Below are 22,695 nucleotides of genomic sequence, written 5' to 3'. Positions count from 1 at the left end.
ATAACAGTAGCAAAATTACAGTTATAGAGTAGCAATGAAAATAATTTTATGGTTGGGGGTCACCACAACATGAAGAACTGTATTAAGGGGTCGCGGCATTAGGAAGGTTGAGAACCGCTGCTCTAGATTCTTAAGTCTAGATCAGGTTTCGAGTGGACACCCTGTGCAGTGCTGAGAGTGAAAACAGAGGGGGTAAATTAATAGTAAGCTTGTGAAATTGCATCGTAGGCACAGTAACAAATGTAATTGTAGCTGTACTGGCTCAGTGAATAACAACCATGCTGCTCTGGGCTCAGACCTGTCAAGTTCATTAGTAAAGTGACATTAATAATTATGGCATGATGAGAGACCACCAGGAAATCTCAGTTGACATAGGGAGTGGCAGCTGTGTCTCCTAATTCAGAGCTATTGCTTCTTGAATCAGCGCTGCACCATTTCTCCGGGGGGCACATTAAGTCTGCTCTGTCCATAGACACCGTGAACTTCAACAGCTGTCCTGACCACTTGTCACTATTGATGATCCTAATAAAATTTTCCTTAAGATGGGAACTCTGTGTTCTAGTTCAAACCAAGTGAATATTTCCTGTTTGTTGACCTACAACGTCAAGAATACTAAGTCATCAGCTTAGAAAGATTCCTTTATTCCCCTGTTGTATGTCACTGTAGTTCTATTACAAAAGGAATGCCTGAATGTTTCCTTTTGGCCGGATACACTAGCCTTTCCTTCTTTTTTCCTATTTCCTCTATATTTTATTTTTCTCTCATCTGTTCACCAGTGGTATTCTGAATTTTAGAACCAGAAAGCTAGTAGTACAAGGACAGTTGAAAATGCACTGGTTGTAAATGTCAGCAATCTGGTGCAAATCTCACCTTTGCTTCTTACCAGCTGAATGAACTTAGGTGAGACATTTCACCTCTCAGAGTCTTTCACTCCCCATCTACAAAATGGGGGGGAATACAAACTGCCTTCTATGGTTGTCTTAAGCAGTAAATGTATGTGTTTCTGGAACATAGTTGCATGCAGTTAAGTATTAGCTGAATATGCCCCAGTGCCCTGCCCCCCCCCCAAAAAAAACAAGTTGTCCTTTTCAAAATGAAGATTTACAATCTCTCCTTAAATGTATCCCATTAGAGTGTTTACTTTCCTTTATGAGCCAGAAATTGCCTTACATTTTACTGAAGTTCATAATATGAATATAATTATCTTTCACATGTGAGCCCTTAATGACCACGAACCAGCAGGGGAACCCCCGATCTTATCTTTTCTCCTTTTCTAGTTACCAGGCAGCACATTTTTTCTGAGAGGCAAGACCCAAAAGTATACAAATCAGATAGGGGTATCAAAAATAGTGATTCCAAAGTCCCTTCCAGAGAATTTGATTCAGTAGATCTGGGATGGAGCCTAGGAACCTGGATGTCTGTCAAGCTCTGCAGATGATCCTGGCGTAGGCAGACCAGAGCCCCAAGAGACCACACTTTGGAAACACTGGCCTGTTGGAAGGGAATATACCTTCTTCTATAGAAAAGTTTATACAGGCCATTGATTATGGCCTCTCAGCCAAGAAAGGCTACAAAGAAAAGGGAGCCAACATAGAAGAAATCTATCAGGGCCATGGAAACCCCTTAACTGGGAGTTAGGCCTGCTCCAAAATGCCAGGCTATTATGCCATACCCACATCAACCTTTCATTTTTAAGTCATTCCTCATTCTCCTGTACAGTTCAAAATAGTAAATACATTTTTAATAATTTTCTTGCTTATGAGTGTTCACTTGAAAAGCTTTCATTATAAGAATAAGAAATTCGGGGGGCTGAGTGGCTCAGTTGGTTAAGAGCTCGCTCAAGAGTGCGAGCTCTGAGCAACAGGGTCGCTGGTTCGATTCCCGGCCTGAGCTGAGCTGCTGCTGAGCTGCCAACAGGTGGCAGAATGGCTCAGTTAAAAAAAAATAAAAAATTAGGGGCCAGCCGAGTGGCGCAATGGTTAAGAACTGGCTTGGGACACCAGAGGGCCCCGGTTCGGATCCCACATATGAGGGCCAGTGACACTGCCCTCTACAGCTAAGATGCTGAACAACAGTTCAACCTGGAGCTGGGCTGCTGTGAGTCGCCGGTGACGGCGTAGGCTGCAGCCCTTGTGGCAGTGGGTTGCCACAGGCTACCCTATGTAGCCAGCAGCCAGCATGAGCGGCCGTCCAGAAGCCGGTGACTGATGTGCCTCGTCTGGGAAGAGCGCAGTGATGGTGCCAACTTGGACCAGTGAAGCAACGTCCTCCACAACTAGACTGAAGAACAAAAACAAAAGCATCTTGTCTGTTCCCCTTCCCCCAATTCCCCAATAAAAAAAATCTTTTTAAAAAAATTTAAAAATTAGAAATTAGCTTATCCTGTAGTGTCTTTCCACTCTAATATCGGAGTACATTGAAACCTTGTATTGCAAGTAATGTAGTTTGCAAGTGTTCCGCAAGACAAGCAAACATTTCTAATACATTTTAACGTGGTAAATGAGCAGTTGTCTTGCAATACAAGTAGTTTGTTTCCAGAATGAATTATGCTCGCAAACCAAGGTATTACTCTAATTCCTTTGCACATGATTGCATTTTATCTGATGGGCAGATGCCTCCCCTTTAATATTTCTTTTACTTTTGTTTGTGCTTCCAACAGAGCAATCTTTGAGGTGTGAAAGCACTTGGAGAGGTGTAGTAGGATAAGGAGCCCAGGTGTGTGCCCTGGGTTTGTGTACTTAAACGTGTACATGATAAATTAATCCTGAGGAGGGGCAGTGAAAGCAGAGTAGAATGAAATGGAAAAAGTTTGAGCAATAAGAATTTAGGAATCTATGTCATATAGTGACATTGGCCATCCCTAAGCCTCTTGCCTCATCTTACACTTTCATCTTGTAAAGGGATTTGCTCAGTCATAAGTCATCGAAGTTTGGATTCCATATCCATTAGTAAAAACAATTTGAATACACATTCATAATATACATGTTTACATATTTGTAAATTATGTATATGAACAAAATTCTAATATGTTCTGTTCGTTGTAAAATATATAAGAATATAACTTTTATTTTTATTTATTTATTTATTTATTTATTTATTTATTTATTGTTAGTTTCAGGTGTACAGAACAATGCAATAGTTACCCTTTTCACCCTCACAAAGTAACAACCCCCCACCCCCATCCACTGCCCTCCCACCCCCATATCATGCTTATCTATTACAATTCCATTGAATCCGTTCCCGCACTCTACTCCGTGTCCCGAGGTTATATGTATATATAATTATAGTTGACATACAGTGTTATTCAACATCAGTTTCAGAAATACAATGCGTTGGTAAGGCCTCCACATCAACTATGAAGTGGACTCCCCAAAAGGGCATTGGTCCATCTGGCTCCCTAAGAAATGCTTACAACGTTATTGATTGTATTCCTTGGACTATCTTTTTCTATCCCTGAGGCCATATTACAATTACCAATTTGTATTGTCTCATCCCTTCCCCTTCTCCTTCATCCCCACCCCCTCCCAACTAACAACCCTCAGTTCTTCCTCTGTGTCTCTGAGACTATCTCCATCCACTTCTCCCATCCATTCAGTTCCTTAGAATCCACGTATAAGTGAGAAGAATATAACTTTTAAAGTCTTGATAAAGTTGAACCAAGAAATAGTATAAAATATTTTTATTTCAATTTTTGATAGAATAAAATATTTCCTGCAGTGTGTTTGAAGATGTTTACTTTTTTTGGAGGAGAAGTCTTCATCTAATGTCTACAGTTTATGAAACACAATTTGAAGGTTGGATCTATATTACATTTATTTCAACATTTGGTTTTAATTAAATCTCAGTCTCATATCCATAAAGGGCACAATATACACCAAGTTAGAAGTTCAAAAGATTAGTAGTAGATGTCAATCTATATTTCAGATAGTCTTTAGGATGATTTCCCATTTTGGAAGTCAACTTCCTATCAGCTTTGCTTAGAGCTTGTTCTAAGGGTAGGAAAAGAGTCAGCTCAGCCATTTTCTCATTGTTGACTTGGGCTTGCATTATTAGAATTGCCTTTAATATGAGATTTCTTTACATGACTGTTTTTAAGCCACTTGGTTGTTACATCGCGATTAGTTAAACCATCATAATATCAGTATAGTATGTTTATACATTTAATCAGCTATGTAGAACTTGTAAAAAGATGTTCTAACATGTTAAATGAAGAGGCAAGTAAAGGTACTAGGAACTACCCCTCGGAACTGTGGTCCTCCCACTCTTCCTGCAGAATTTCTCTCCTACCAAATACGACATATAACTCTGAAGGCTCCATGCGACTTTACATGTCCACTATTAGTAAACCTTAATTTCTTTCCTATTTTAGATAAACAACACATATAAATAAAAGTTATAGTGTTTTCTTTGCATTCCCCAATGGATCATCTTGCATGGTCCGTCATGGTCCATTTTGAAGACAGTAACCTAGATAATGATTAAGTCCTAATGGTGATTATGTAGGCTCTAATCTTAATTTCTAGTATCTCTGTTGCCAGTATTTACATCCTGCTATTGGTAATATTGTTTTCTGTCCTGTGAATCCTGATGTTATATTCTGCAACATCTTCTCCCAGAGTTGTCTTTTCACTACTGCACATCCCCTAGCCTCTGATTATCATTCTGCCTCTGATGGCCAGGAGAAAGAGCCTGAAATACATAAAATATTGCCCTTCCTGCCCAAGAGTCAGTGATTTTGCACTTCAACATTGCAGCAGTTCACCACAATATTGAACATCCTGCTATGTATAAGGAGGAACCTCAATAAAAAAACATGAACCACAGCTTCTTCAGGAGTCTTTGAGAGCATGCAAGAGCTTAATACTTGTGGAAACTTTCACTTCATTCAGGTAAATTTAGACCCAGTCTGTGTGGCTTCATTTTGTTTTCAATTTCCTAGTTAATTGAATGTACACCTAGATACCTGTTTGCTGCCATCTAGTGTAATAAATAGGTTGATTATCATGGAATTCTGAACTCATGACATGATTGAATGTTAGTACTCAAAATAATTGTTCATTTTGATTTCTTAAAAGCTTTCAAAATGCCTAATCAGAGACTTGCTTTTCTGTGAATCTGTTTTCACTGTGAACCCTGAGCATGGTCTTAATATTGTCATAGAGTCTAGGGCTCATGATGAAGCTTGGTTCACTCTAGAAACGTGGCACTTGGTGATTTAGCTGGGCCTTAGAGGTCAGTAGATCTGAAGTAAATACATAATCATAATAATCAATAATCATCCAAATTTAGTGGCCATGATTTTCACTTCATGGAGGCAAGTATAACACATAGCCTGGCTTCTTACCAGCTGTGTGATCTTGGGCAATTCACTTCTCTTTTTTGGACATGATTTTTTTTCATCTATAAAATGAAATGGTGAGCGTAGGTGGACTAGCAAGATCTCTTTCAGCCCTAAGAGTGTGCAACTGCATATAAACTATTTTTCTTTGAAATTGCCAAAGTCATGTTCCCAGAATCCTCTTTTATGTCTGAAATAAATGTTGCAACTCTTCTATAGGTTTATCTATCTTTTGGTTATGGTTAGAAGAGAGCAGAAATTCTGACTTGGATGAGGAAGAGGCAAATGTGACCATGATTTTATTCTCTTTTTTTCTTGAAAGTCATCCAATGGAATGTTGTCCACCAGTGAATAAGCAGATACTTATGCATCTAACCTCTTCTCTTAATATAATACCTTAATATTATACCTGAAGTATAATACTTATTATAAATGATCAACTTCCTAAGCTGCACTCCCAATTTTTGTCTCTCCATTTTCTATAAGAACTTCTCTATGAAGCGTTCTAGGTCTATTGTAACTCATATAGGTCTTTCCTTTCTTTATACGGTTCTATATAGCTACTCCAGTATATCCTAAAAATCTTTCATTTTCAGATTGTTTCCTACATGGAAATCTTACTTCCCCAACCAGACTGAAAAGTTTACAGAGGCAGGGACTGTCATTAGTTTTTCATTTCCTTGAGGGGATCTGGCACTATTGTTTAGGGAATGGTTCTGATCATAAGAATGCTTTCCCTATTTTATATAAATGAGGGTAAAAGGTGAGTACAAGGCCTTCTCAAATCAGGTACAGGACAGTTAATCTCTAAGCTCTAGTGTCTACAGGCTACCTAACAGCTCATAGAAGCCAATAAATCTCTGAGCCTAATGCCAAAAAAGCAACTTTGCCATAAAGAGAAAACCCAGATAAAACTGAGATGCAATGCAGCATATGGAGAAAAAAGCTTTGAAGTGAGAAAAGTCTGGACTTAAGTCTCAGCTTTGCTTCTTATTAGTTGGTGTTTTAGCTAAAAATTACTGAGTTTTTCAAAAGTTGAGTTCCCTTATCTATAAAATGAAGATTATAGTACTATCTTATAACATTCCTTACAGAAGAGCTGTGAAGATGAAATGAGAAAACTCATGGCAGGACTTAGCACTGAATAGGAGCACAATCAATGGTAGTTAGAAAGAACTTTCATACATTGCTTAAATAAAATGCTTTTGCTTATATACAGTATATACAGTAAAAATTCAATTTAAGTGTATTTATGCAATATAAACTTAACCAGAGCATCTGTGACTGAGATATGAAGGTGAGTGATACATGCCCTAGAGCAGAGGCTCTTCCCAGGGGTGATTTTGTCCCCAGGGTTCATTTGGCAATGTCTAGGAACATTTTGGTTGTCACAACTGAAGGAGAAGGGAATGTTACTGGCATCTAATGGGTGGAGGCTAGGAATGATGCTAAATGTCCTACAAAGACAGCCCCCCCCCAACAAAGAATTATTTGGTCCGAAATAGCAATCATACCAAGGTTGAGAAACCCTGCCCTAGAACCTAGGGAGTCGTTTACTTCTGACCTAAATTTGTTTTACATGTAAGACTGACTGGGTGCGTTGATAAGAAGGTGGCTTCTGTTTTGGTGGGTTATGATTTGCCTATTCCTAAATATCTTTCTCATTGAACTTTTCCAGTGCCACATATTCGCATTGTGAGGCATACTTGTAGGCTAAGGCATTGCAATATATAAGGCCCTGTCATATTTCAAACATTTCTTTGGAGGGCCAGCCGAGTGGCTCAGTTGGTTAAGAGCAGGCTTAAGAGCGTGAGCTCTGAGCAACAGGGCCGCTGGTTCGATTCCCACATGGGCCAGTGATGCTGTGCCCGAGCTGAGCTGTTGCCGAGCTGCCAACAGGTGGCAGGATGGCTCAGCTGGTGTAACAGCAAGATTGCCTGTTCGATGGTGGGCTACACCCACCTGCAACTAAGATCGAACACAGAACCTTGAGCTTAGAGGCCACAAGCTGCTGACGGGCAGGCAGATGGCGACTGGCGCCCTCCACAACGAAGATTGAAGGACAACTTGGCCACTCCCCTTCCCCAATTCCCCAACCCTGCTTCCCTCCCACAATTCCCCCAATAAAATCTTTTTAAAAACCCAGCATATTTGGGTGAAGTCAAACTTGTTTAAAAAAAAAAATTTCTTTGGAGCTCAATGGAGTCACGATCTACTAATCCACAAGAATCAGTGAGTTTGTTCTGTGCAGTACTAGTGGTGGTTCTTTCTTGAAAACCAACCATGTGCCAGGTACTTTATGTAAATATCTGATTTCGTTTTCAGCATATGTGTAGGTATTTTGCTCTCATTTTACACATGGGAAAACTGGGGCTTAGAAATTTTATATAACGCTTCTAGCGAGTCATGCATCTGGGATTCAGTCCTAAATCCACCTAGCTTCCAAGCCTGTGCTCTTTCTGCTATTCCATTTTGCCCCTACCTACCAAGGGCCTAAGATCAGAAGGGATGTGTTTCACAGGAAATAAGTTAGGAGAGAAAATTGGAGACTATTAGGGCCTCTGCATAGAAGGTAAGGTTGGGTCTCCTGCTGAAAGGACCTTCAGTGTCCATGAACTAGATGAAAAAACTGAACTCTCTCAAGAGAGTGGACCAGTGGGATGGATTCATTGAACTGGGGGTTAGCTCTACACAGTTTGCCAATTTAACAACTGTTTTAGAGCCTGCATGTTTTAGCCTGATGCAATGTATTTTCTAAATTCTTCCTTTTAAATTAAATGTTTTTCTTTTGAAGTCAATTCTACCAACTAAACCAACACTGTCAGATACAAATATAATGTAAGCTACATATGCAATTTTAAAATTTCTAGTAGCCACATTTAAACAGTAAAAGGAACAGGTAAAATTAATGTTAATAATATATCTTTTTAGTCCAGTATATCCAAAATATTGACTTTTCAACATGTAATCAATCTAATAAATCCAGTGTGTATGTTACATTTACAGCACATCTCAGTTGGGACACTAAATTTTCAGTAGTTGAAATGAAATGTAGTCCTACTAAAACAATAAGGCGATACTTAAGGGAAAATATTTTGCACCATTTTCATTTTTAAATTTGAATTTAAACTAATTAAAATTGAATAAAATTTAAAAATTCAATGTCTTGGTCACACTAGCTTCATTTCACATGCTCAATAGACACATAGGCCAGTGGCCACCTTATTGGACAGCACAAACCTAAATCCTTGCTCCTCAGAAGCAGCACCTGGGAACTTGTCAAAAGTGCAAAATCTCAGGCCCCACCTACTGAATTTGCATTTTAACAAGATCCCCAGGTGATGCTAGACATCTCTAAAAAACACTAGACTCTCCAACAAAGACCTCCAGAAAGAGGACTGAATGAGGAACTGTGAGAGCTTAAGAAATCCGCAGCAGGAGTGCAATGCCAGGGATTGGTATGATGTGTTCTGTTGAGTTGTTACTTTCCCACAAAGGCAACTGTGGCTGTTCTATTGTGTGGACTGACCCAGGGGGCCTGGAGTTGGCTCTGCTCCCAGGATCTACAGCAAAAAAATCTAACACTAACTTCCATGACTCGCACAATTAAGGCAGCTGCACTCTCACCATCATATATACTTGAAACTACCACTTTAGAACCCCTGAAACGCAGCTGTGAGCGTGTATGTCTGCTCCACACAAGTGACATTTAAGGCTGGACCTTCCTGGGAGACCCCAGGGAGATCACCCACCAGAGGGGTTCGTGCTGCCCACCACACTGCCTCCCCTGAGAGCCCACACAGACACACCTTGATAGCCTTACGTTGGGCGGCGGGGGTGTGGGGCCTGGGTGGGGGGTTAGTCCAGTTTCCCCCGGAGATTCAGTGCATGCTGCTGCACCTTGCTAATCCTTATTTGGATTGTTTTTCACAGGGCTCAGCATTTGAGTGGCCTTTCAATAGACCATTTGCTTAAGGAATTCATTGTACTAATCTAACACAGAAGCTCCTTCTTCTAATTCAGCGATCCTTAACCATGGTTGCATGTTAGAGTCACCTGGGGCATTTAAAACAGTTCCAATGCCCAGGTATCAAACAAATATTTTTTTTCCCTCAGTATGTTGAGAATAGTGTTAATATTTTTTAGCTATAATGGACATATAACATTTTGTAAGGCATCATCCAATCTAATTAAATTATTTCTCTGGAAAGTAGTTTGGTAAAGGTCCCTGGTGATTCTAATATGCAGCCGGAGTTGAGAACCACTGGTCCAGTTAGAAAGAGCCCCTAGCTGGCAGTGAGGTGCTGTACATCAGTGCTTCTCAATCTTTAATGTACATACAGATAACCCGAGATCTTGTGAGAACGCAGATTCTGACTCAGCAGATTATGAGGGTGAGTAAAGCTAACTTTGTGTACAGATGTGTCCCTGGTGGCATTTGGTCGGTGATCAGCAGCAGCGTCTTTGCATCTGAGCAAACAAAGTTGGGTTAATCGCCCCCTCCTTACTCCTTGAAACCTCCCTCTGTGCCTCCACCCTCAGCTCTTAGTCATCACTACTTTCTCTGATTTCCTAAAGCAATTATCTTTATGTTAGCTGGCTTTTATTGTTAGCTACTTCTTATATGCACATGTGTTATTTCCTGGACTAGATTATATATAGCTCTTCAGAGGTGGAATCCATATGTCATGTCATTTTTATAATTCCCACTGCGCCCAAAAGTGTGCCTTACACATAATAGGTGCTGCATAAATGCTTCTTGTTCATTGAAACATGGAATGTCTGATGTGAAAGTCTCTTAAAAAAATCCAAAGGACTTTAAGAATATATATACAAGGTGTTTTTCTTTGTTGGAGAGGAGGGACGCTTAGGCAGGCAAGGAGGTAGAGGAGATTGGGGATTTAGATTTTTGTGTTAGCTTTTTTCACTCTGGGTGGAATAGTTGGATGGACTATTAGTGAGAGATCCAGAACTTGCCAAATTCCAGTTCAGCACTCTTTCCACTTAACATGCTATTTCTGCAAAGATCATTGCCAAGAAACCTATTAAACTTCCGCTGTGATTCCAGAGTGCCCAAGTCACTAGGGAAAAACATCAAGTAACATTCTAAATGTTCCAGAGAACCTTTTAGGGCCAGCCCTACAATGTCTTCATGAGTCACTGGTAATTCTTCTCCCCGAATGAGTTTCTTCATGGACTCTCTTTTCATTGTTTCTCACAAACCCCAGAGAAAACCTTTGCTTGGAATTTTTTAAATTTTCACATGAATATGTAATCATATAGCAACATCCTCCAGTTATCTAGAACTCAGACTTTGATAGCTATGACCATCTAGAGCACAGCCTTACAAAACGCCCTCTGAACAGTGAGGGAAATAGCTTTCACAGTATCATCACATACACTACAGATGTTTCAACTAGCACCACTGTACTATTTTTTTTTTAAGATTTTATTGGGGAGTTGGGGAAGGGGACCAGCCAAGTTGTTCTTCATTCAGTCTTCGTTGTGGAGGGCACCAGTCACCATCTGGCTTCCCATTGGCAGCTCGTGGCCTCTAAGCTCACGGTTCTGTGTTCAATCTTAGTTGCTCATGGGCGTAGCCACCATCCTATGCGGGAGTTGAATCATCAACCTTGTTGTTAAGACCACATGCTCTATCCACTGAGCCATCCGGGCGGCAACTCAGCTCAAGGTGCCAAGTTCGGTCTTAGTTGCGGATGGGTGTAGCCCATCATCGAACAGGCAATCTTGTTGTTACACCAGCTGAGCCATCCTGCCACCTATTGGCAGCTCAGTGACAGCTCAGCTCGGCCGCAGTGTCACTGGCCCATGTGGGAATCGAACTGGTGGCTCTGTTGCTCAGAGCTCGTACTCTGAAGCCAACTCTTAACCAACTAAGCCACTCGGCCAGCGCTGGACGTTTTTTTTTTTTTTAATATTTGAGAATTTTATTTCATCCTTTGTTGAAATAGGTTATATGTGGCATATCAGTGGACTTATAATTACATGGAAAATGAGAATGGATTTCAGGTTGAGCAGTGTTCATCATTTATACTTCCTAGGTGATAACAGTTTAAAAAAATGACTAATTGACAAGCACAGCTGACTGTGAGGATGGAAATAATAACAGCAAACACTTATATAGTGCTTCCTCTGGTTTAGGCACTGTTCTAACAGCTTTACATTTATATTACCTCATTTAGTCTTCACAATATCCCTATGAGATACTGTTGTTATCCCCATTTTACAGTTGAGGAAACTGAAGAGGTTAAGCATGTTGCCCAAGGTTACACAGGTTGTAAATAGCGGAGGTGGGATTGGAAGCCAGGAGTCTGGCTCTGGAACCTCAGTCACCACCCAGTATTATCAAAAATTATTTCCCAGTAATTTCCATCAATTGTCAAAGCAACTCTCAAGATGAAGAATTGTTGTTATTATAAATTGTGTCATTCCAGGGAACTGCTTATTTAAGTATTTACTACTTGTGAATTAAACAAAGCTGAAGTGAAAGCATTAATATCACCAGCAAAGCAGTGAAGCTCCTTAGTGTTGGGGCAGGAAGCAGCCAGTCTGTTGTTATACCATAATTCAATATGATAATTTCTGATCCTCATGCAAAACCAATGAAAAGGTCAGATGACATTTGACAGACTCTGTTCATGATTCAAAAAAATCCTACTATGTTTTGGGAAAAATGATTTCAAGAGTAAGTTTCAGTTACCTGGAAAATGTAGTTCTGTTGATCATCTCATAATCTGTGCCAGATACATGAAATGTTCTTGCCTTGTTTTGAGGAAATTGCCGACCAACATTCATATTAATTTTCAACTTTCATAGACTTAGAATAGCTTCATGTGCAATGTTTTTCAAACTGAACGTGGTGACCCATTAGTAAATCAATTTACCAGGTTGTAAGTAGCATCATTTATAAACTGAAAGAGAGTAGATCAGAGTTCATAGCAAGCATTGAGTTTATATGTTTTGAAATATTTTATTTAGATATTTTATATACATATATATATATACACACACACACACACACACACACACACACAAATAAATATGTGTATACTGGGTCATGATGTAAAAAAAATATTTCTTCCTGAGGGTCACTTTCAAAAACTTTGAAAGCTAAGAGCGTAGTGATCTAGATGACAGACTCTGAAACAAGACTACCTGGTTGGAATCGGGGGTCTTCCATTTACTAACCAAGTGACCTTAGGCTAGTTATTTTACTTCTCTGTGCCTCAGTTTCCTCATCTCTAGAATGGTAAGAATCACAGTACCTACTTCATCCCATAGTTGTGAGAATTAAAGGAGTTAATCCATGTAACATGCAGTACAGCGATGGGCATGTGACAACTCCAAGAAGCCCTGTTGCTATTACGATCTTGTTATTCCCCTTCCATACTGTTTTTTTGCCTGAGCAGGGGATTTGGCACAGCAACTATGCTGAATGCAGTGACTTCTTTCTTTCCATCGTGGAAGAATTATATCTTCACATCTCTCATCAAACTTTCCAAGATCATGAATATTCTGTTCTATACTATTGCTTTACCCAAACATAGATGCTTCATTCAAAGATGTTCTTAAATCACTGATACATTTATGCTCATCAGTTACCCAGTTTACCCAAAGTCCGTGTAGGCGAAGTCTGGGAAGTGGGCTAACTCTGCTAGGATCACCATCTCTTGTTTGTTATTTGTGGAAGGAACATTACAGTTTCACCATACTTGGCCTGCACCAGTGTGCTTGTGCAATCTTCAGAACATATGAAAGCTATTTCAACTGACAGCAACTATTTCCTCACTTTGGCTTATATTCAGCAGCAGCCATTCCTTATCCTTCTTTATCCACAGCAGGGTGACTGAGCCTGCTGTGACTGTTCTCTTCTATTGGGTTGTGGGAAAAGTCATGACATATTTTTCTATGTTTTTCGTTGCAAAAATGCATCATGACTTTTCCAACAACCCAATAAAACTGACCCTTGATTGACTGTATATGCAGGTTTCTTAGCAGAACCCAGATCGACCAAAAAAGGAGCCAGAAGTCATTTGGTCCAATGTGCCTCCTGCTTTTCTCTTGTTACAATAGTTCCTATTTCATTTTTCATGCACATATAACCACATAGCCTGGCTTGGTCCTATAATTTCTTTCCTCTTTTAGGATTACAATCATGTTTGAAGTTCATTTATCTATCTATAAAATTGTTTTTCTTCATGTGTCTTTACAAGTTTTAATTCTTAATCATATTAGGAACTACTGTTTTGTTTTCTTCCTCTTCTTATTGTTTGTCTACTGCTGCCCAACTCAAAAGGAAATTCTCAGCTGGTTATGTTTAGTTACACTTTGGTCAGAGGGCAAGGTTTTCCCTTCAAGCCCCTCCCCCCACACAAGATATTAAGTCCCCAGCCTCTGTTCAAGGGTGATAACAAGTGTCCAGGACTGTTGACAGCAGATGGTCCACAAGACGTGGTTCAGTGGAGATCCCACATGGAAGGGCAGATGCCTGCCCAGAGCTCTGAAAAAAGGTTGTGCCTTCCCTTCAAAGACTTCTTTCCCTCCAACCTTCCTCTCTCATTTCAGTTCCCTCTCTTTTTCCTTCTCCACGAACCAAAAAGGCTTTTGGAAGATCAAAGCTAAATAGGATCAGAGCCAGGATGAGAACACAAATCTCTCAATTTTGTAATCCTGTGTATTTCCTCTTCTTATCTTCTGTGTGAAAGAACAGTTAGAATGTGAAATACTCTCTCTCCTCAAACCTGCAGGCATTAAAATAGTTGTGGTTTAAATATGTTTTATTAATCACTGATTTTTCTGGAAGGATCAAAAAATGCTGTTCTCAGTGCTTTAGCTAATAGAGAAAGGAACTTTTCTGGGTACTCTAGCCTATGATAGGTGCTGCCTAATGAAACACACACCTTTTTCACTGTATTCATTTGTGATCATGAAGGCTCCTACCCTCTTCAGAGAGGGGTTCTTACATGCTGACCACCTCCACAGGGCTGACGTTCTGCCCTTAGTACCAAGGCAGACCCCATCCATGCCCCCAAACTCCTGTAAATCTCTTAGCTCATACAAGAAAAGGAGCCTTTCTTACAACAGCATGACCATGGGATTTTATTAAGAAGAAAATTCTGCCACCCCTGATGTATGCTCCCAGGGAAAAGGGCCTATCTTCAATTCAGAGTTTCCCGAAGATTTATTTGTTTGTAGCCAGACTATTGAGGATAGTCAGTGTTATAAAACAACTGAGCTTCTTTGCTGCATTAATCTGGGTGTTAGCAGAAGGAAGATGGAGCCCAGTTCCCAGCCCTATCATCTCTTCTGACCCTGCGTATTTTTCTGCATGGGACCCCACCTCCCTCAGCCCCAGTGGATGGGAAACTCCACGAGGACCAGGACAGTATCAGTTTTGTTTCTTGCCCTGTTCTTGAAACAGGGCCTGGCACACAATAGATGCTTTAATAAGTGTTTGTTGAGGGGATAACTGAATGATGGACTTGTTGAGAAGGTTTGTGACATGCTAGCCCATAGGAGTTTGTTGACAGAGGAAAAAAGAGGCATGTTTCAGTTCAGAACACAGATATGTACCCAGACTTGGAATCAAGAATTTTTATGTGTTTGTATCCTATTTCTTTTTAAATTAAGTTTTAAAGTATTTATAAAGCTAATTTAAGATGGAGAGCCTCCCTATTGAATTAGAGTTTTGGGTCAAAGAACAAATATATTAAGTTTACAATTGAATTGAAGACTAATCAAATAAGGAGCAAAAAACAGGAAAGAAAAGAAAAGAAAAACTTGACCATCTCCAAAATGGCCATGGAAGTCAGAAGAACAATGAAACTGATACACAAAAATTGGTTTTGCCTCATTGTCTGTTGCACAGCCACAGCTGAGATTTCATAGATGCAGAGGAGTTTGGGCTAATTCCCTAACATAGAGGAGGCATTCTCCACTATCCAATTAGAATTGACAGAGATGTATGCCTAAGTTGTTTATAGTCGACATCTATTTAATAAGTTTACTAGCTGAATCTTTTAAAAGAATGCAAACATAAGTGACTTTTTATCAAAAATCTATGAAAAGAGAAAAGGCCCTGCAGTGGATGCTGTGATCCCCACATTACATCCCTTTGGCCCACCTGATGCCAGCACAGCCATCTGCGGTGGGCAGCTGCCACCATTGCTAGGCACACTTCAGGAGCCCTCCTAGGTGTCTCAGAAGTCAGGTGAGGACCCTCAGCCCATGTTCAGGTGCAGCCTAGAAGTTCATGAGCATTAATACCTTCAGGGCAACCCTCAACCAGTGGGTGATGGGAGTTGGTAGATAAACACCCAGCCTCTCATACTTGTCTAGGACACCAGGAAGACATATTCACACAGGTTCTCAGAGGAGCTTCTGTGGGGTTGGGCCCCAGCTGGCCACTGTGGCAACCAGCCAAACACACACACTTTATTAGCTCTTCTTCCTCTTCTCTCAATCCCTTTTTCTTGTGTCTAGTTCCTGGGGTCACCTTCCAAATAAACTACCTGTACCCAAATCCTCATCTCTAGCCCTGGTTTTTTTTCTTTTCTTCTTTTTTTAAGATTTTTATTGGGGAATTGGGGAGGGGAACAGTGTTGGGGAATTGGGGAAGGGGAACATTGTGTTTTTCCAAGACCCATCAGCTCCAAGTCAAGTTGTCGTCCTTCAATTTTAGTTGCAGGGCCGGAGGAGCAGGGGGAGGCGCTGCTCACTATCCCATATGGATGCCGAACTGGCAACCTTGCTGCTAAGAGCACATGCTCTTACCAGCTCAGCGGCAGCTCAAGTCGGGCTCAGCTCACTGGCCCAGGTGGGAATCGAACTGGTGATTCTGTTGGTCAGAGCTCACACTCTTAACCAACTGAGCCACTCAGCCAGCCTTCTAGCCCTGGTTTCTTTCTTTTTTTTAACAATATATTTTATTTATTTATTTTTTTAAAGATGTTTTACTGGAGAATCGGGGAAGGGGAGCAGACAAATTGCTGTCCTTTTGTTCTTCAGTCTAGTTGTGGAGGACGTCTCTTCACTGACCCATGTTGGTATTGTGATTATTGTGCTCTTCCTAGGTGAGGCAGTCGCTCGCCGGCCGTTCAACAGCCGCTCATGGCGGCTGCCGGCCACTCACGGTAGTTTATGGCAGCCCACTGCAGCCTACGCCATTGCCAGTGACTCACGGCAGCCCAGTTCCAGGTCGAGCCGTTGTTCACCATCTTAGCTGTAGAGGGCGCAACGTCAGTGGCCCACGTGGGATCCGAACCGGTGGCCCTGCTGCTCAGAGCTCACGCTCCCAAGACAACTCTTAACCAACGAGCCACTCAGCAGGCCCGAGCCCTGGTTTCTTAAAACAGGTTCTAAGAAATCATGTTTGCAATAAAAACAAAAATGGTTTGTCCCCGGGATCAAGGGCTGACCGAGAAATAACTGATGCTTGAAAAGCTCTGAAACTAATTTAGGTAAACAGTGTTTCTGGAAGAAGTGATTCTTCTCTACCACTTTAAATATAAGTTTCAGTAATGCCATACATTACCCTCCTGATTTCATGCCTTGCATTTTCTTTTTATTCTGCAGACTCTTCTGGGAAACCCAAGTTCACCAAGTGCCGTTCACCTGAACTAGAGACCTTCTCATGCCACTGGACACATGGGGTTCATCGCAGTTCCAAGAGCCCAGGATTCGTACAGATGTTCTATTCTAAAGGGTGCAGCCTTTATGCCTTTTTAACTTTTATCTCCATAGACTTATCTCCATAGATTATCTCTTACCACATGCATTGGTAGGAATGGAAATGATGACCTAAATGAATTTTATTTTAAATAAATATTTAATATTTATTTTTAAACTATTAAATTTAGACAAAGAAAAACAAAACAAAACAAACAAAAAACCAAAAACCCACCAAATTGACTCACAAAACAGATACTCTGTTGCCTGCCTTTCTGGGTTGAGTTTCTATACAGATGGCCAAAGCCAACTTACAGAAGCTACTCTCTCCTTCTTTTATTCCCCAAAGTTAAGTGCTCTAGGTTTATGACCTAAATTCATTCATTTATTCAAAAAAATATGAGTGAAGCCCTGACTTTGTGTTGAGTACTATTTTAGGCACTGGAAATACAGCAGTGATTACAAAAACAATAAAGTCCCTGGTCTCATAGAGATTCATTTCCAGTGGGGAAAGATAGACAATATAAAATTTAAAAATAAAATGTCAGCCGATAATATGGTTTATTAAGAAAAGTAAAGCCAGAAAGAGGATAGAGTGTCAGCACTGTATGTGAGTATATGTGTGTGCATGAGAATGTCTGAGGGTGAGTGTGTGAACGTGTGGGTGAGTGTGCATGCATGTGTGTACAGGAAGCTTGGGTGACATTTTAAATAAGGAGGTTATAGGAGTGTCTCTAATGTGGTGCATTATGGTAGAGACATAGGAACTAAGAGAGACCATAGGGGAAAGGCTTTCCAGGCAGAGGAAATTGCAAGTGCAAAGGCCCTGGGGTCGACTTGGCAGGTTTGAAGAAAGCAGAGGGCCAATGTGGATGGTGCAAGGCAGTAGACGGGGAGAGTTATAGCAGAGGGTGAGCCAGGCCACCTACAAGTCCCCTCTGCAGAGCCCAGGTCTTTCAGCGAGCGGCCATGGTCCAAGCTTGGCTCTGTGCCAACAGAGATGCCCCTGAAAGTGTGACCAAGTGGAGGGAGAATCTCGGTCATATTCAAAAGGATGTCATTAGTTCAGGCCCTATTGGAGTTTGGGGTCCCATGGGGAAAATTGTCACATCCTCAAACCCCCTAATTATAACCTTGTGATTAGTGCTTACCCAAACTGGCAAAATCAGTGTTTTGTGTGTTTTTCTATAAAAATATGTTTATTGTGAATGTCTTACCCAAAATAGCCTAAGCCCCCCACCCGGTTTATCTGGGAAGGGTAGGACAGGAGTGTTTAGGAGTATCAGAACTAGGCTACAGCGAGTAGTGTACAGAAGTGTTAGACTACACATTGTCCACTTACACAAAGAGGACACCAGTGTTCTTCTTCTTTCTGACTCCTGTCACTGTTTCTTAGAATTCAGTTCCCAGGCAGCTCCTGGAACTACAGAATCATGACACCCCATCCCTGACACAGATAAAACGGTGACATGGTTTCATCCAGAACCAGAGCCGTGAGGCAAGTGCAGCCGAAAAGGAGCCGAGCACCCGGCTTTGTGTTCATGGGCCTGGCCTTGGTAACTAAAGCACAAGGGAACCTAAACATGTCAGACTGTCACCAGGACAGATGCAGAGGCAGCCCATTCTTGGCTGGTGCTCCTCCCCGCCAGGTGAGCTGACAGGAGAGGCTGCCCATTCAGAATAGCCTCTGCCACCCTGTGATGGAGACCATGCCAGATTCAGCCTCCGAGCTTGGAGGGGCCTCAGCATGAATGCACATCACAGGAACCGCAAAAGGCAGCTCTGGGAGCCTGTCAGAGCAAGTGGGGGTGTGAAGACTCAGTCCCTAAGGCTGTATCCCCCCACCTCTGCCAGCCCCCAAATGGCCCTCCTCAACAAATTGTGCTGACCTTTTGAAAGAAAATTTGTTTTCCATGCCAGGTTGTGGGGGAAAACAAGAAGGGAGAAAGCACATTGTTGCTTTCTTTTTTCTAAGGAAATGTTCAGTTTTAAGCCTAAAGCACATGAGCTGTCTATAATGACAACAGTTGCCCTTAAAACATGAATGATGTTCTCTTTTTATTCCTTTTGTAATTGGTTATCTATAGATGGAAAATATTTCTTCTGCTCTTTCTTCTGATTTGTATTGATCATCCCTTTCTACAGTTCCCACTCCGTCTATTTCCCAAGGTAGACCAGAAACCTAGAGCACTTAACTTTGGGGACTAAGAAAAGGAGAGAATAGCTTCCGTAAATTGGCTTTGGTCATCTGTATAGAAACTCAACCAAGTGAAGGCAGGCAATACAATATCTGTTTTGTGAGTCAGTTTGGTGGGTTTTGGGGTTTTTGTTTTTGTTTTGGGGGGGTGGTCTAAATTTAATAGTTTAAAAATAAATGTTAAATATTTATTTAAAATAAAATTCAACTTTGGTTAATGGGGGAGGGTTTGGGAATTGTGTTTGAACTAACTCTCTCCTCCTGATCCATCATACTTAAGATAACTGTTTTAAGTTGTTTGTTCTTTGGAACTAATGGATTTGGGATAATCTAAACAGGGTTTTTTTATACAGTCACCATGGCAACAGAGTGCTGACGTGCCCAAGTTGAGAAACTGTGTTCAACACACAGAGCTAACTTCCCTATAACAAACCCAGACCTGCTAAGCACTGGCCTGCATCTTTAGGACATTTTAATACTAAATTTAATACTATTGATTATGCTAAATACACTTGATATCCCCTCTACTGTTATATGAAAGCCTCATTCTCTGGGCAATCTTGTTAAACCATTTTATGTACAACCTTGTTAAACTCTGTAATGTACTCTTATTTAGTGTGAAACTCAAGATAAAATAAACCACACTATAGTTCAATGACCCACCTATCCCTAACTTTTTAAAAAATCCTTTTCCTATTATAAATGCATGTGTGTGTGTGTGTGTGCACACATGTGTGCGTGCACACACACACACACACACACACACACACACACACACACACACTTATCCTTGCTTCTACCCTCTATCTACTTTTTTCCCATCAGGGATGAATCTTCCTCTCATCCAAGGGTATATAGCTCTTAAAAATCTCAACTAGAATTTAAGTAACAGTTTACTATCTCAGACCCTGGTGTTTCTGCCATTTTAATTCCAAGTACTTTCCAACAGCTGATGAGCAGCTGTCCCAAGGACCTCCTGATATTGCACAAGTTTCTTCCTAGTGCCAAACAGATCAGCCTGAGAAACAGCTGTAAAGGAAACGTGTCTTCTCCCAGCTCCTCACCCCTCCTTCCAGTTCCTGCCTTCCCCACAGCCGGCAGCGCCCATCCCCCAGAGGAATGCTCACACACCTCCCATCTGGCCTGTCAGCCTCACACCTGGGCCTAATGCCTTTTTCCTCTGCCACAAATTACCTGGCGTTTTATATCTCCTTGACTTATAAAGCCTCTTCTCACCTGATAGTCTAATGAATAATAAGCAAATAATGAATTATCCCACCCAAGTAGCAATTCTAATTTAAGGAAGTTTTTCCCAATTATTCCATTGCTTCCTGCTCCCCTCACCACATTCATGCCCATACTTCCTTACCTCAATGCCTTTGACCACTCTATTCTCTCTCTTCCTTTCCCTATTGCCACATCTGTGAAACTTTTACCCATCCTCAAGATTGCTAGAAACACCACCTCCACCTTGAAGCCTTCCATGAACAGCCAGAGCAACCATTCCCTCTTCTGAACTCTTAGGGAGACTAAAGAGCACTATCTGTGAGCACTTACCCACACTGCTTTGTGATACAGTTTTCCAATCATACCCCTGAGACAGGAGCAATTCTTTAGACACACGCAAATCCCCCATAATGCCCAGCACAGTGTTTTATATATAATCAGTGCTTATTAAATATCAATGGAATGAATGCAGGAGACCAAAAAAGTACTCAGAATGTAATTTCTGAGTCTTTTTCTAGCCTGAAGGTAGGGACCAAATCTTTTTAATCATTATGTCCACACAATGCTAGGGCTGGATATAATGCTTATATAGTGCTTGCATAGTAGACTCCCAAAGGTGGCTTGCTGAATTCAGTCAGTCAGTCAGACAGCTGGGATGTTGGAGAGCTGTGTCCCTTTCTATCACATGTTTGCTCCGTTCCTGCTGAGGGGGCACTTGAGTCTGAGCAACCCTTTGATTGCTCTGCATTTTTTGTTCAGGTCCCCCTGGCAGCAGACCAGGGAATTTCCTTTCCCTAAACTCAGACTTCCTTCCCACAGTGAACTTCCTGGCATCTCATTTCCATTCAACACATATCCTGCTGTTGTTTTAAGTCATCTGGGTAAATGATGCTTTGTGTGGAGTGGGATAGAGATGAGTAACTTTATAGTGGAATGTAAATGTGAAAGTGTAGCTTCTCTGATATATTCAGTGTTCTCCCATCTATCGTCCGTGATTTGTTTGTTTTGTTTGTCTTTATCTGATACAAGATATAAGAAAAGAGGAACTTGTTCTTTGTAGAGGAACCAAAAAAAAAAAGGAACTCATAAGCAAACATGTTGATTCAATTTATCCAATGTTTGTTTTCGCTTTTTTTATATATACTATAATTAAGTGTCCGTTCCTAGTTACAAAATGGAAAAGAAAAATGCTTGCTGGGTTTTGAAAGATTTTTTAATTTCTGGGTTAAGGCCTTTTTTCTCTTTTGGGATGGGAGAGAGAGGCTAGGATTCTCATGTTGATTCCCGTAAGTGTCACCTGGATGTCCAGCGTGTTAGAAATGTTCTCATGGCTCTTCATGCAATTAAGGAAAAAGTCAGAAGTATGTATGGAAGAGTTCAGAGCATCAACAGAGCTCCCCCAAGCATAGGACAGCCATCAGGCAATGGACATGGGATGGTTCAGAGTAGGGTGGTAGCGGATTTTCCATCTCAGAGCCACCCAAACCTTAGTGTCACTCAGCCTAGAGAGCGCCATCAGTGTGCCTTGGTTCCTTCCACCATGAGTTAGGGAAACACCCAGGTCTAATGACTCACAGTTCTCTGGAAATCTCTATAGTTTGGGAGTTGACTGCCTGCCATGTTTTAATGAAGGGCATTTTTAAACCTCCCTAAGCCTCAAAACCTTCATCTGTATAATGGGGTAATAAAGTACCTACCAATGAATCACTTAGTTCAGGAGCTGGCACATCATACGCAGTCAATGAACAGGTGCTTTTCCTGTAGGCAGAAGTACCAAAAGGCCCCCTATCGGTCTGCAAATACTGAGGGTGCCTACAGATGCAATACTTCTTGGAAGTGGCACCACTAAAATACTTGCTCATAAGTATTTGTGTTCCAATTTATTGCATCTGACTGTCAAGCACCTCACTTTGACTAAGCTATGGCATGAGTTTTTGAACAATTCACCCTCTTTCACCCTCCATTTCAGGAGCACTCAAGAACAGACTCAAGAATGGAAGGAATGCCCCGATTATGTCTCCGCTGGAGAAAACAGCTGTTACTTTAATTCATCTTATACCTCCATTTGGATACCCTACTGTATCAACCTAACTAGCAATGGTGATATTGTGGATCAAAAGTGCTTTTATGTTGAGGAAATAGGTAAATCACAGGTTTGTGTTTTATTTGACATGGCTTTAGATTAAGTAGGCGGGGAAGCCCGCAATATCCAAGCGTATTCACGTGGGAAGGCTTTGTGTTCAAG

General features: G+C 41.1%; 1 protein-coding gene across 5 annotated transcripts in view; it reads left to right on the top strand.

The window, feature by feature from the left end:
• Nucleotides 1-22,695, top strand: part of GHR (growth hormone receptor) — a 234,468-nt gene that overhangs the window by 188,848 nt on the left and 22,925 nt on the right. For all 5 annotated transcript variants that reach the window (XM_019630530.1, XM_019630525.1, XM_019630528.1 and 2 more), the window contains 2 exons: nucleotides 16,934-17,063; nucleotides 22,420-22,592. In XM_019630530.1, the coding sequence (XP_019486075.1) occupies nucleotides 16,934-17,063; nucleotides 22,420-22,592 (303 nt within the window). The remainder of the gene's footprint in view (nucleotides 1-16,933; nucleotides 17,064-22,419; nucleotides 22,593-22,695) is intronic.

This window comes from Hipposideros armiger, unplaced genomic scaffold (genome assembly GCF_001890085.2).
Source record: "Hipposideros armiger isolate ML-2016 unplaced genomic scaffold, ASM189008v1 scaffold_920, whole genome shotgun sequence".
Lineage (NCBI taxonomy): Eukaryota > Metazoa > Chordata > Mammalia > Chiroptera > Hipposideridae > Hipposideros > Hipposideros armiger.
The sequence above is the reverse complement of the archived record's forward strand: the minus strand, read 5'-3'. Positions and strand labels throughout refer to the sequence as shown.